Raw genomic sequence first — 12292 nt, forward strand, 5'->3', positions numbered from 1 at the left:
ATTTCCATTTTCATATTTTCTCAGATTTAGAGAAAATGGTAGCTTTGTGGTTTAGACTTGGATTGAAAGATTGAGGTTCCAAGCACCATTAAGGTCCTACTGTTGGGCCAATGAGCAAGGCTCTTAACACTTACCTGCTCAAGGGTATAAATGAGATAGCCGTAAGCGGATACAGGTGTCTGCCAAATGCTTGTTTTGTTACGGTAGGAAGCATCCCATTCTTCATGTTGGTTTATCCCATTAGACCAACAAATACAGTCTACAGTACATGGCCGAAACCAAGGGTCCAAACCAAGAGCACACATGCAAAGCTGATCAATCTAACACCACACACCTGGCCAACACGTTACACCTGTCAGTCACATGATCTTGGCACTTCTGATCACTTGAAAAATGGGGGGTTCACACAAAAACTTATGAAAATGTACCTATCATCTTAAATTCATATTTTTATTACAAACCAAAATGTCTTCAGAGTGTCCAGAGAACTGCCAAAAGAACTGAGTTCACCATTCCAATACTATCAGCACCTTACAGTAGCATGAAATTATTTTCTTCGCATATGCTAGCTTATTAGAAACCTCGATGGCCCAGCGTGGAGTGCTAGGGCTTGAACCCTGAAGCTTCTCGTAAAAAAAAAAAAATAATAAAAAAATAAAAAAATTTGATCCAATGTTACAATTCATTTAGTGTTGCTTTTCTTGACATTTTTTTAAACTGGCTAAAGTGAGACAATACTCACCCATCCATGTGCTTGCATATATAAAAAGGGGCTTTGATGTTTTTGTTTTTGTCCTCTTTTTCCCTCCTGATCAAGGTGACAGCTGAGTCTGAGAAGAAAATGTTTGTTTACCAAGGTCACATCCACAGCAAAGATTTTGGCAAGTTTCAGATGACGAGACAAGGTAAACGGTTTACTGGTGTGCAAAATGTATTTATATATTTAGTTTTCTATTTGATAGGATAATATCAACCTCTCTGGTCAACGCCTGTTTTCATCGTTCAGGCACAAATCCACTTCAGGTGATCGTAGCATCAGAATCAGTTCTTGTCCAGCTCTCTTTAGCTTCTGCTCAAAACAAAAACAAGTTATGCTAACACCACAATGCTCATGTTAGCGTGTCTCAGAGAACTGATATATGATCCCTGTCTCAATTTATCTTTATGCTAAGCAGCCGTCATTATCCGATAAATGTTTTGTTTAGCACTAAGCACAGATATTTCAAGTCGGTGGTGGTGTTTTGAGGTGCAGCAGAAATTCACCTGAGCTAGTTAGCAATCTATGAGTACAACTGTAGTATTCGCGTAAAGCTTTGGGAGCTGGTCCGTGTTAGCAAATGATTAAAGGGCTGAATATCATCAACGCTGTCAGAAACACTGGGTAACATTAACACAAGCAAACCAGACCAATATCTTTAAGCCGACTCAGCGTTTCATTTTTGTCTTTAACTAGTATATTACAAAGTATTGGCTGTTAGTGCTAACATTTCATTACACTTTCAGCTCTTGTCACTACAGATATGGATCCATCCAATCCGTACTATGGCACGAACAGCAGCTCAGTAGCGGCCGCCATATTGGTCCCGTTCTTCGCTCTCATTCTGTCAGGATTCGCTTTTTACCTCTACAAACACAGGTAGGAGCTGCTGAGAACTTTTCACACAACATTAGCCATGCATTCACTATCGATGCATATGCACAAACAATTTCTGCCAAAATGAAAAAAAATAAAGCTGCCTGTGATTCTATGCAACGTATATACACAATGTTTTTTGATAAAAACAATATACATATTCCTGACTTTGTCCTCAAGCTGTATTGGGTCTGTCAATCAATCATGTCCTGCTTTCTCCTTATTCTCATTAGTTGGTCAGTGTCAGAGTTTATACTGTAGATTGATTGTGCATGGTTTGCTCTAACACCATGAATGTTCAGCAGACCTTCACCAGACTCACCCTGAGCCAACAAGCCCAACTCCTGAAGATCCTACTTAGAGAATTTCCTATTTAAGTTGAGTCTGTGGACAGCAGGTCCAGTTTGCAGCACTGACACAGCGGATGATCCTGTAGTGGTTATTTCCATCACCACTGCTACACAGTCCTCTTTGCTTGCTTGTAAAATATGAAACAAACCTGAAAAATAAACTAAGTCAAGCCGAGATGTTTTCAATTCCCAACTCATCTACAGAAATGAAAAGCTGGATTGAGTGTATGCATGGACATTTCACACACTATAGAAACCGCTGTCAACAGGCAAAACACACAAGCACAGAAATCTACTCGTTCATTCAGCCAACAGACTGTACCAATTAAAGACGATGACATAAATGCCAAGAAAGTTTGCGTGCTGGCCTTTAGTCCGGTTTCTGAATATAAACAACTCATCCTTTCGTTGCCACATGGATGAAGGAAAAAAAAAAGAAATACACAGCTTATAAAACCTAAATAAACGACAATCCAGAAAAAATACTGCAGCAGTGTAACCATTACATCTGTTGTAAACACGGTTACTAAGAACACAGGGAGCTCTAATGAACGACTGATTGTGCTGGTGGTGGTAAATATATAAGACTAAAAAGAAGGAAATCAATCAACTAATTAATTAACTAATCAATTAATCTACTTGAGAAATCACTAAAATGATTACTGGAGACAGAAATAGACTGTATGGGTGACACCCAACTTTACGTGCTCAAGCCAAAATATCCAAGTAAAGAACTGCAGCTGCAAGAAGAACAACAAGATGCAAGTGGAGAAACACTGCAATTACGCAGAGCCAAAAATAAGTTATAACCATAATGTTAGTTATCTATGTTACATTGTTATCTAATTGTATTGTTAGTGACTAATCATTGTACTAGTACTTACATGGGTAGATGTTCTAGAAGTTCTGCATCTGATGTTTCCTTCAGTCTCAATCTTCTTCTAATTAGAGATGGATACCAGTGAATTTGCAATGCTACATAAAGATTTTACGCTTAGCTTCCGTTAGCTCATTAATAATGCCTATTTTATCATTTCTATTCCCTAAACAAACCTACATACTTCACTTACAAGTCTGGCTCAGGAGCGAACTCTAAAAGACGTGTGATATGATATTAAAATATTTCCATTTTGAACATTCCCACAAACAACAACATTGTAAACAGCAAAAGACTTTACATTTCTTTAGTTAATTCTAATATAAATACTATGAGACACGTTAATTATCTGTACACAAGACCTTCACTTATAATCATTTATTACCAACGACATCATGCGAAGCCACAGGATCTTTTCATTACATCTTTCGAGAATGAGCCATTACAATATATTTATTAACGAAAACTGCAGTTTGTAAGTTGCTCTAAATGAAGGCATCTGCCAAATGCCATAAATCTTGTAAACAAAACAGTGTTTGCAAAAGCATAAAGTAGTCTAGCAACCTTACAACGTGACTAAATCATCTATGAATAATTTTATCAAGCGCAAGATTAATAAAGCTATTTGGCTAAATAAAATTGTACAAACGGTCTCACGAAAAGATTTTTTGGCTCAGCGAAATGACCCTATAGCGAAGTTCTACCCAGCAGAGAATGAACATTTACACATCTCATAGTGTTTATACTGGAGAGAAATACAGCTGTGCAGACCGCTAGAAGGATTCCCACTGTTAATAACGTTTCTCAGGGGTTCCTATAGTAATCCATGCCATTGTAGTTTTGCTGCTTTGTGGTTAAAAAATAATAATAATAATTGTACGAAATCATGAATTCTGTCAATATGCTGACACTTACAGCATACGATTCCATGAAGCAGAGTACTAGCAATATTTTAAGCTCCAGTTTTATGCTGAAATGCTCCTTAACTGACTAATTAAAACTCATTATAATTATTAATTCTATAACGTAACATGTTCGGAATTATTCAAATAAAATAGACAAAACTCAGTTGGACAAAAAGGTTTCACATGGAACTGCCCAGATGCCGGAGAAAAAGCTTCCGAACGACAATGCAGAGTTTAGCTGTACAATTCTACTATGTAGCACTGCATGGGAGAGTAATCAGAAGAAATGTGACCTCATCACCAAAGCGAACAGCAGATACATTCAGAACGTTATCTATAGAAGCCAGAGGTGTTTCGGTAACACGTGTTGTGGAACGATGAACTGAAATGGAGGTCTTTTGCCACAAACATGAGAAAAACATACAAAAATGATGGAGTAATTCAGCATGGAGTTATTATACTTTGCATTTGTGTGGCAGCCAATATCATAGTAAATATCATCTAACTGTAGAAATACTGTAGAAACAGATAGTATAGTAGAAAGTCCTACAATAGGACAACGACCCATACACATACTGCAACATCCACCATCAAAGAAAAATTGTGAAAAATTCTGGTCCCTGAACATCATCGATTAAATTTGTAGCAGATCTTAAACAAATTTAATCTAAATCAAAATTGTGACGAATAGAAAGAGGAAACAAAAAAGCATTTGCATGCAGTGATATCGGCCACAAAGGGGCGCGACACACACGGAAACATTCAGTCTTTTTCTATTCATTCAATTAATTCTTTAATTCGGAAAATAAATATTCGATCGTCTAAGGTTTGTGCAACAGCTGTACATGCATACTTTTATTTGCTTTATTAATTTATTTATTCTTCCATACATTTTTTTCATTTTGGCAGAATCAGTTTGTTCACATTTATGACATTCTGTCCATACTGGATGCTGATCTGCATTGTGTCACTACACTTTCTGGGAAACTCCTGTGCCTGCCCTGAGATTGTGGCTGATTAACAGCATGATTGACGCAGCAAATTTGCAAAAAATAAATAAAGAATTACGTTACTGTTCTCTGTAAAAAAGTTAAAACACACATCTCAAAAGCAGACCAGAGCATTGGAGTTTTCCAACGTTTTACCGAAGCAAGCGACCGATGATTTTGACATACAGTTAAAATTGATGGGTGACAAATTACCCAATATTAAAATAAATAAAAAAATTGGCAGGGCACTATCACAAGAGACAGATGAGAATGACAGACCCAAAGACGTAATCAGGGCCGGCTCCAGGTAAGAAACCGCAAAGCCAAATCACCAGGCCACAATCCCTCAGCAATACAACATCCTCATCTTCCATTCCATATTTCTTTTGTTCAGCTTGTCTAAAAGAAAGCTGTGTGTGTGTGTGTGTGTGTGTGTGTGTGTGTGTGTGTGTGTGTGTGTGTGTGTGGTTTTGTTTGTGTGTGAGGCATTTCGCCTGAACGTTTTGCATTCTTTAAAAGTTCTTTCGAGTGTGAAATACCCCGTGTGCTCCAAGTGGAGCTGGGAGGGGGGCGGAGGGTTGGGGGCACGACGTGAAATTTACCTCCAAAATGCAGGTCATTTATTTCGATTATCGTACAAATTGTGTACGAATTGCGAATGCGCGAATCAGTTACAGCTTTCCAACTTCTATGCATTGGCAAAACACTGACCTTTTGCAGGAACAGCATTATTTTATACTCTAATTATAGGTTCTGAAAAAGCAAAATTCTACACATCATTCCATATCGAGAGACATTCCAAACTATATTATCCTCTGTTTCATTATTACTATTTGCTTCTGGTGCAAGCAACAGCCCAGAGTTTCTGCGTTTAATGCATAATCATTTTAGCCAGCAGTCCTAATAACCTCGCTCTTACTTTCACGCTCCAAAAGAGACTGGCAGTAGTTTAAAAAACAGAGTTGATGTTACGAGGTACACTCACCCATGCTAATGGCCTCCTGCTCAAACACGGGGCTCAGCGTTGGGAATTGATGAGGCTCCGCGCTCCCAGGCATCTTTAACATTTAACCTTACCTCATTGTAGTGGAAAAGCACAGCTGAGCAACAGTGCGCGTTAAATAGCTACTTTTAAATTCTAATCACTGCGATCTTGATCTGTGTGCTGATGTGAAAAAGCTGTTGACAATTTCTATTTTTATGTCTTAACCCAAGTTTGACTTTTTTTTTATTTAACACTCGACTAGCACACATACGCCGCACCGCGCGCTCCGATTACAGCATCGTTTTATTCATTTTTCCGTTGTTCGATCGAACACTTTTAAACGTCTTTATAACAAACAGGGGGAGGAAAAATACAGAGAAATTATAGACGACATCTTTTTTTAATTTTAAAAGTAGCAAATGAGTAAATGACCTGAAAGCGTTTCCACAGCAAGGTCTCGTTTGGCGATTTTAACACGGAAACAAAGTCGCAAAGCAGCAGTGCGTTTTACATTTACGGCGTTTCGGAAGACGCCCTTTTCTAAAACGACTTGCATTTCTTTCTCATTCGCACCACTGAGCAGCTACGGGATTAAGGGCCTTGCTCGGGGGCCCAGAAATGGCACCTTGGCTGGGATTCGAACTTACAACCTTCGGAATTCCCTACAAAAATGATAATTACATACAGATCATACAGATGACTAACACGACTTGCTCTTCGCTAACGAATTAATTAGGAATGAAATATCATGCATGTAATAAATGTATATAATTTGCTAGTATTTCTCCAATATCCTTTAGCTTTCACTCCCTGTCTAACTTTGTATTAGCAAAGAAATTAGGCTTCGTTCACCAGTAATATCAAATAATATAACTTCTTGATGGTAACCCGATTGTTTTTTCCCTTTTTTTTTCCCCCCCTACGCAGGACGAGACCAAAAGTCCAGTACAACGGCTACGCGGGGCACGAGAACACAAACGGACAGGCATCGTTTGAGAACCCCATGTACGACACAAACATGAAGCCGACAGAGGCCAAAGCTGTGAGGTTTGACACCTCGCTCAACACAGTGTGCACAGTAGTATAGCCCTCATTAACAGCTCCAGACACTGAGAACCTGCCGGTTTCCTTCATAACCGAATGCACTTTGGTAGGGATGCGAGCTCTTTGCTATGAATTTTGCTCGGAACAATTTCAAGCTTTGATGGCTTTTTTTTTTTTTTTTTTTAAAGACCTCAACAAAACAATGGAACTTCTCAAAACATACAAAAAAAAGAAAAAAAAAAAACTTCTGGGAAACTACGAATGCGTGCTGTCTTTGACGTGGACGAGTTTCTCAGAGCAGTGAATAGCACCACTAACAGCACACACGTAGGGTGGAAGGGTTTTCTTTCTTCTTTTTTTTTTTTTACTCCTCCCCTTTTTTCATGTCTTTCCCCAACCAATCAAATGAGCTCATTTGGAAAGATGCTGAAGTGTCTATAAAAAGCCACAGAATCTCTTGCAAAGTGTATTTTCTTCAGTGAAGACAAAAGACAAGTATAACAGACACTGGACTTGTGTGGCTACAGGACAACTCCAATAAAAACAAAGCTACTACACGTGACGGAAAAAGCTCTAATCTCCGAATCGTGGATGGAACTGTAAACTGCCGTGTGGGGTTTAAAAAATAAATAAATAAAAAAAAAAATATATCGCACAAATTTTGCACTAGTATGAGAAGGATGTGAAATGGGTACATGGAATAAACGTTGAAAAATAATACACAGGGTTACTGACAATATGTATATAAACATTGTATTTCCATATCCATAAAGAGCATGAGGTCATGCTATGTCTATCAAGAGAGAGCTTGAGTCTATTTTCTAAATTAGGTCTGCGAATAAAGTTATCTTTATGTTTACATAAATCTATCAGAATGGTTATAATGGCAAACTTTAGGCTTTGGAATGATTTTCTGAAAGCTTCACATCTAAATCGTTTTCTTTCTCCTTTTTATTTGGATCTAATGGTAGTGAAATTCTGGAGAGAGAAAAAAAAAAAAAAAAAACATTCTCCGGATAATTACAATTGTTTATCCCAAATCAGATCTCAATCAAAACGTTTTATACATTAATGTGACATTTTCACTTTGTGTGATGTTTGACATGCTGGTCTTCTTTCCCCAGTCCCAGTAATCATCCATGTTCAATGTCTTCATGATATTTCTCCAACCATAAATACATTTTGTTCTGCCATTTCTCCCCCCCACTTTAATATCTCCTGTATCTCTTCAACTTCTCCGAGATCTTGAGTCAATGAAAGATCAAACGCACTCTCAAAGAAACACTGCCTTATCAGATTCAAAAGCATGACTGAGGCCATATTCACTAATCCATATTATTTTGTAGTTAGGAACCGATGTGGCTTCACTGCAGATTCACTGTGATTTTACTCTTTTTGGTTCTTTTTTTTTTTTGAACATGCATGTAAATGCTCGGAGTTTTTTTTTTTTTTGTCTGCAAACAACCTGAAGCCAAATTCGTTCTGTGTTTTTCAAAAGTATGTTGTCATATGCTGCACTGAGGCGCTTTCCATTATAGGAGAAATCAATTCGTTTAAAAAAACCCACAAATGTTTAGGATTTTCATGCAAAATAAATGAAAAAATAAATAAATAAATGAAAAAAAAATTATAAATAAATAAATAAATAAAATTTTATTTATATATATATATATATATATATATATATATATATATATATATATATATATATATATATATATATATATATATATATGTTTATTTTAATAAATAGAAGGGAAAATATATATATATACATTTTTTTTCGTTTATTTAAATAAACGAAACAAATAAAATTATATATATAATATAGATATCATTTTTTTTTTCATTTATTTTGCATGAAAACCCTAATATATATATATAAAAACATCTGTAACTTGCCATACATGTCAGAACTACAGTCATGTGAACATGCTGCCATCACACACTTTAGCATTATATGCACACACTGATTATTTGCAGTCAAACTTGCTTTTAGAGATTAAAAAGAAATTATGAAATATTTTTTCATGATATTATCGTCAGTAGAAATAAAGGAGTTTGCGTTTTTTTTTTTGCCTTTAAACATGTAGCTTTCAGACAGATTGAGGCACAAGGGTGGGTACAGCGAGTTGGACCTGTAACATTTGTAAGTTATTAAGCATTATAGCGGTATGAACTTTACCCCTCTCACACTTTCTGCCAGATATCTCATATTCATGCCTATCGTCAGGCTTGCTGCAATAACGTTAGCATAGGTCCCCCCCCCCCACCCCTCCCACACCCCACCACCACGATCACCACCACCACCAGTGTAAAATAATCAACTTACAAGCTGTAAAACTGCATTCAAACCAACAATCACACCATTCCTATGTACATGTCATTCTCTTCATGTGCTGCTGACTTTAAGTAGGTGCAAAAGAAAATGGTTTTGTACAGAAATCTATTTTTTATGAGGAATTTGTAAAATGATTAAATATGCTGTACTTTTTTGATTAAATGTAGTTAAAAAAAAATTGTTAAAATAAATGTTTTTACTGTATAAAAATGTAAATTAATGGTTTATCTACCTGTAACTATATAAATATACATATATATCCATGGTTGAAACATGTTCCAGCATATGTGAGTATGAAGGAGCTTTTATGACGCATCCTGCTCGTATGTGTTCTTTGACATGAGCACCAAAAGGTCTGTACTGCAGGTTGTTCAAATACACATATTTTCAAAAAGATCACCAGAGAAATATTAAAGTATTTTAAAATATTCAGTTTCGTTGCAATTTGGAGACGATGCAAGTAAGTAATGAGGGTTCGCTGTTTATACACACACACACACACACACACACACACACGAGTTATCAGACCTCAGCGCACCGGCTGGTCGAAAAACTCCATCTGAATACCTCGAGAATTCAGAAGATCCTTCACAGTACAGTAAAAATTTTTGATTTGTTTTATTTTAGGTCAGGAAATTAAATACAAGTTGCACTGAGTGAAAAAACGAGTTACAAGCAGTAACTGAAATGGCTGCATTATGGCCCTGGCAGATAATCACCAAGGAAACAGCTATAGATTTACTACAGCAGAATACGTTCTGCGTCTTTGAGTTGTGGGACACCATGAGGACGCGAATAAACCCGACGCAGGAATTCCAACAAATTCATTTCGCAAAATGATTTGCATATTTCCACTTCAAACATCCAGAGCATGACGATTTCACTATAACTGCTGATGACGCGTGGAGTCACGCATGTCAGTCTTATTCAGTCGAATGCATTAACTGACAATTCCTCGAAAAATATTTACAGAATAACAAACACCACACAAATACGGGACCTCGAGTTAAAGAAGGGGAAAAAAACATCACAATTACAAACAGGTAAGTTTCAGCGTAGTTACACTGGAGTGATCGTCAGCTCATCCCAGATCTGTCCACATCCATTTAACCTACAGCAAACCTGCTCGACAGTCACAGTCACGAAAAGCCTTTTGGTCTGATGCCTTTGGAAAGAAGCCTTGATGACAGATCCAAGCACACCGGGAGCACAGTAGCATTTTACTGATTCGACCCAGTGCCATAATGACCACAGAGAATACCACAAACAAGTTTAACTATTCAAAAGTGCATGAAAGTCACCTAATGGTGCAGCGTGGATTATAATAAATCATCTACATCTAATAAAACATGTTTTATGTCACATTATGTATCAAATTTTAATTACCGGCATTTGTGATTATTCCTGTAACATTAGCGGTTTAGCAAACAGCCAACTTCCTGACATAAGCCATAAACAATAAACATGTTCTTGCTCATTGAACTGTACAACAATGAGACCCAAAAATAAATTATTTACTGCATTATATATATTTGAACTGTACTGTATAATTAAAGCTGCATATTATTTTGTCTCCATTAACACATTCTTTAAAACTGCATGGTTCAGGATGTACCCCAGCCATTAGTGTTGCACAATCCAGCGCACTCTCAGTGCCAGTCCCAAGAACGGGTAAATGTAGAGGGTTGCGTTTGGAAGGGCGTCCAGCGTAAAACGTGTGCAGAAGATATGAGGATCACGGATCAGAAGGAAGAAGGAAAAGAGAAAGACCAAAAAAGAAGTTCATGGATGTGGTGAAGGAAGACGTGCAGGTAGTTGGTGTGAAAGAGGCAGATGTAGAGGACAGGGTAGTGTGGAGACGGATGAGAAGAATGAAGATGATGATGATGAAGATGGTTAGGGATGAACCATTCCCAACCCTTTATAAGTTGCTAAGCTCAAGGTCGCTGAATAGATCCGTGTCCGTGGTTTGATCTCTTCAGCGCCTTAATGCCGTAATCTTGTTGTAAATTAAACTCTATTACCAGGTATATTTTGTTTGCTTTTCCTAATGTCAGAATCGTTATTGGTTTTTCAGCTGTAAATACCACCTGAATATATGTTTCAGTCAAAATCTAGCACTTCGACTTAATTACTTTTCTCACAAGCTCACAAAAGAGTTAGATCAAGTCAATGATATTGATCGGAGCCGGCCTCACAAGACACCAGAACACTAGACAAATGTCTCATCGATCTTTTCCAATGCTTTTTTGATTTCTTAAATGTGTGGCCCTCAGAGTACATACATAAAACCCCTGGTTTGTAACATCATTTGGTTTGCTGACTCTGGTGTTTGCTGGATCACACTTTGTCTTTCCTCCCTAACCGTCTGAAAGACACTGAAATGTTCTATCGAGGTTTATTTAACAATTGTGTTAAAACAGACTTATTTTGACCCTGTTTTATCCTCATCACCAGATCCCAGTCACGGCATTTAGATGTCTTATTTACATTTACAGCATACGGCAGATTCCCTTATACAGAGCGAGATACACCAAGCAAGTGAAGGTTAAGGGCCTTGCTCAGGGGCCCAGGAGTGCAGCTTGGTATAAGTGGGATTTGAACTCATGACTTTCGGATCTAAAATCCAATGCTTCAACTACTGAGCTTCCAAAACCACTAGTGATCAGCTTTGAAAAATTATGTGCTGACTTAAAACACACACACACACACACACACACACACACACACACACACACACACACACGCCTCATAGTCTTAATACTCAATTCTGATTGGCTGGGAGTTTCAGTCATTTGAATTACCTTTCAACTATATTGTTACAGTTGCATAAAGTCTGAAGCTGCTTTTGTAAAGGATTCCTCATCACTAAACTGGGATTAATGCATATTTAAGGCGTGTTAAACATAAATTAAATGCATTGAACCGAATCGTTTAAACCGTTGATTCATTCAGGAACCAAAAAAACATCAAAGACCAAATTTAAAAAGTAATTTCGACTGGTCTTCAATCTGGTTGGATTAAAACGTTTTACTGCTCATCCAAAACGCTTCTACAGTCTTCTAGAGCGGATTCAATCCAACCACAGAGTCCAGTTGACATGAATCAACTTCCAGATGACCAGAAATCAGTTTTTTTGTTAAAGATTTCTTAAATGATATACGAGTC

The 12292-nt window shown here is 37.3% G+C and overlaps 1 protein-coding gene and 1 long non-coding RNA gene across 12 annotated transcripts in view; one reads left to right on the top strand and one right to left on the bottom strand.

Moving 5' to 3' along the window:
* LOC310724820 (CUB and sushi domain-containing protein 1) overlaps positions 1-7498 on the top strand; it is a 368464-nt gene extending 360966 nt beyond the window's left edge. For 8 of the 11 annotated variants that reach the window (XM_083539181.1, XM_083539178.1, XM_083539179.1 and 5 more), the window contains 4 exons: positions 818-905; positions 1504-1636; positions 4999-5061; positions 6667-7498. In XM_083539181.1, coding sequence (XP_083395307.1) covers positions 818-905; positions 1504-1636; positions 4999-5061; positions 6667-6826 — 444 coding nt within the window. In that variant the 3' untranslated portion in view covers positions 6827-7498. The remainder of the gene's footprint in view (positions 1-817; positions 906-1503; positions 1637-4998; positions 5062-6666) is intronic. The other 3 variants (XM_083539175.1, XM_083539176.1, XM_083539180.1) reach the window with 3 other exon arrangements.
* The window catches only part of LOC310724850, a 37062-nt gene that overhangs the window by 829 nt on the left and 23941 nt on the right, over positions 1-12292 (bottom strand). The window contains exons 2-3 of the long non-coding RNA XR_014533182.1: positions 975-1066; positions 743-830 (exon numbers count right to left, since the gene is read on the bottom strand). This is a non-coding gene — a long non-coding RNA (uncharacterized lncRNA). The remainder of the gene's footprint in view (positions 1-742; positions 831-974; positions 1067-12292) is intronic.

The sequence above is a fragment of the Silurus aristotelis genome (genome assembly GCF_946808225.1).
Source record: "Silurus aristotelis genome assembly, chromosome: 4".
In the NCBI taxonomy this organism is placed as follows: domain Eukaryota; kingdom Metazoa; phylum Chordata; class Actinopteri; order Siluriformes; family Siluridae; genus Silurus; species Silurus aristotelis.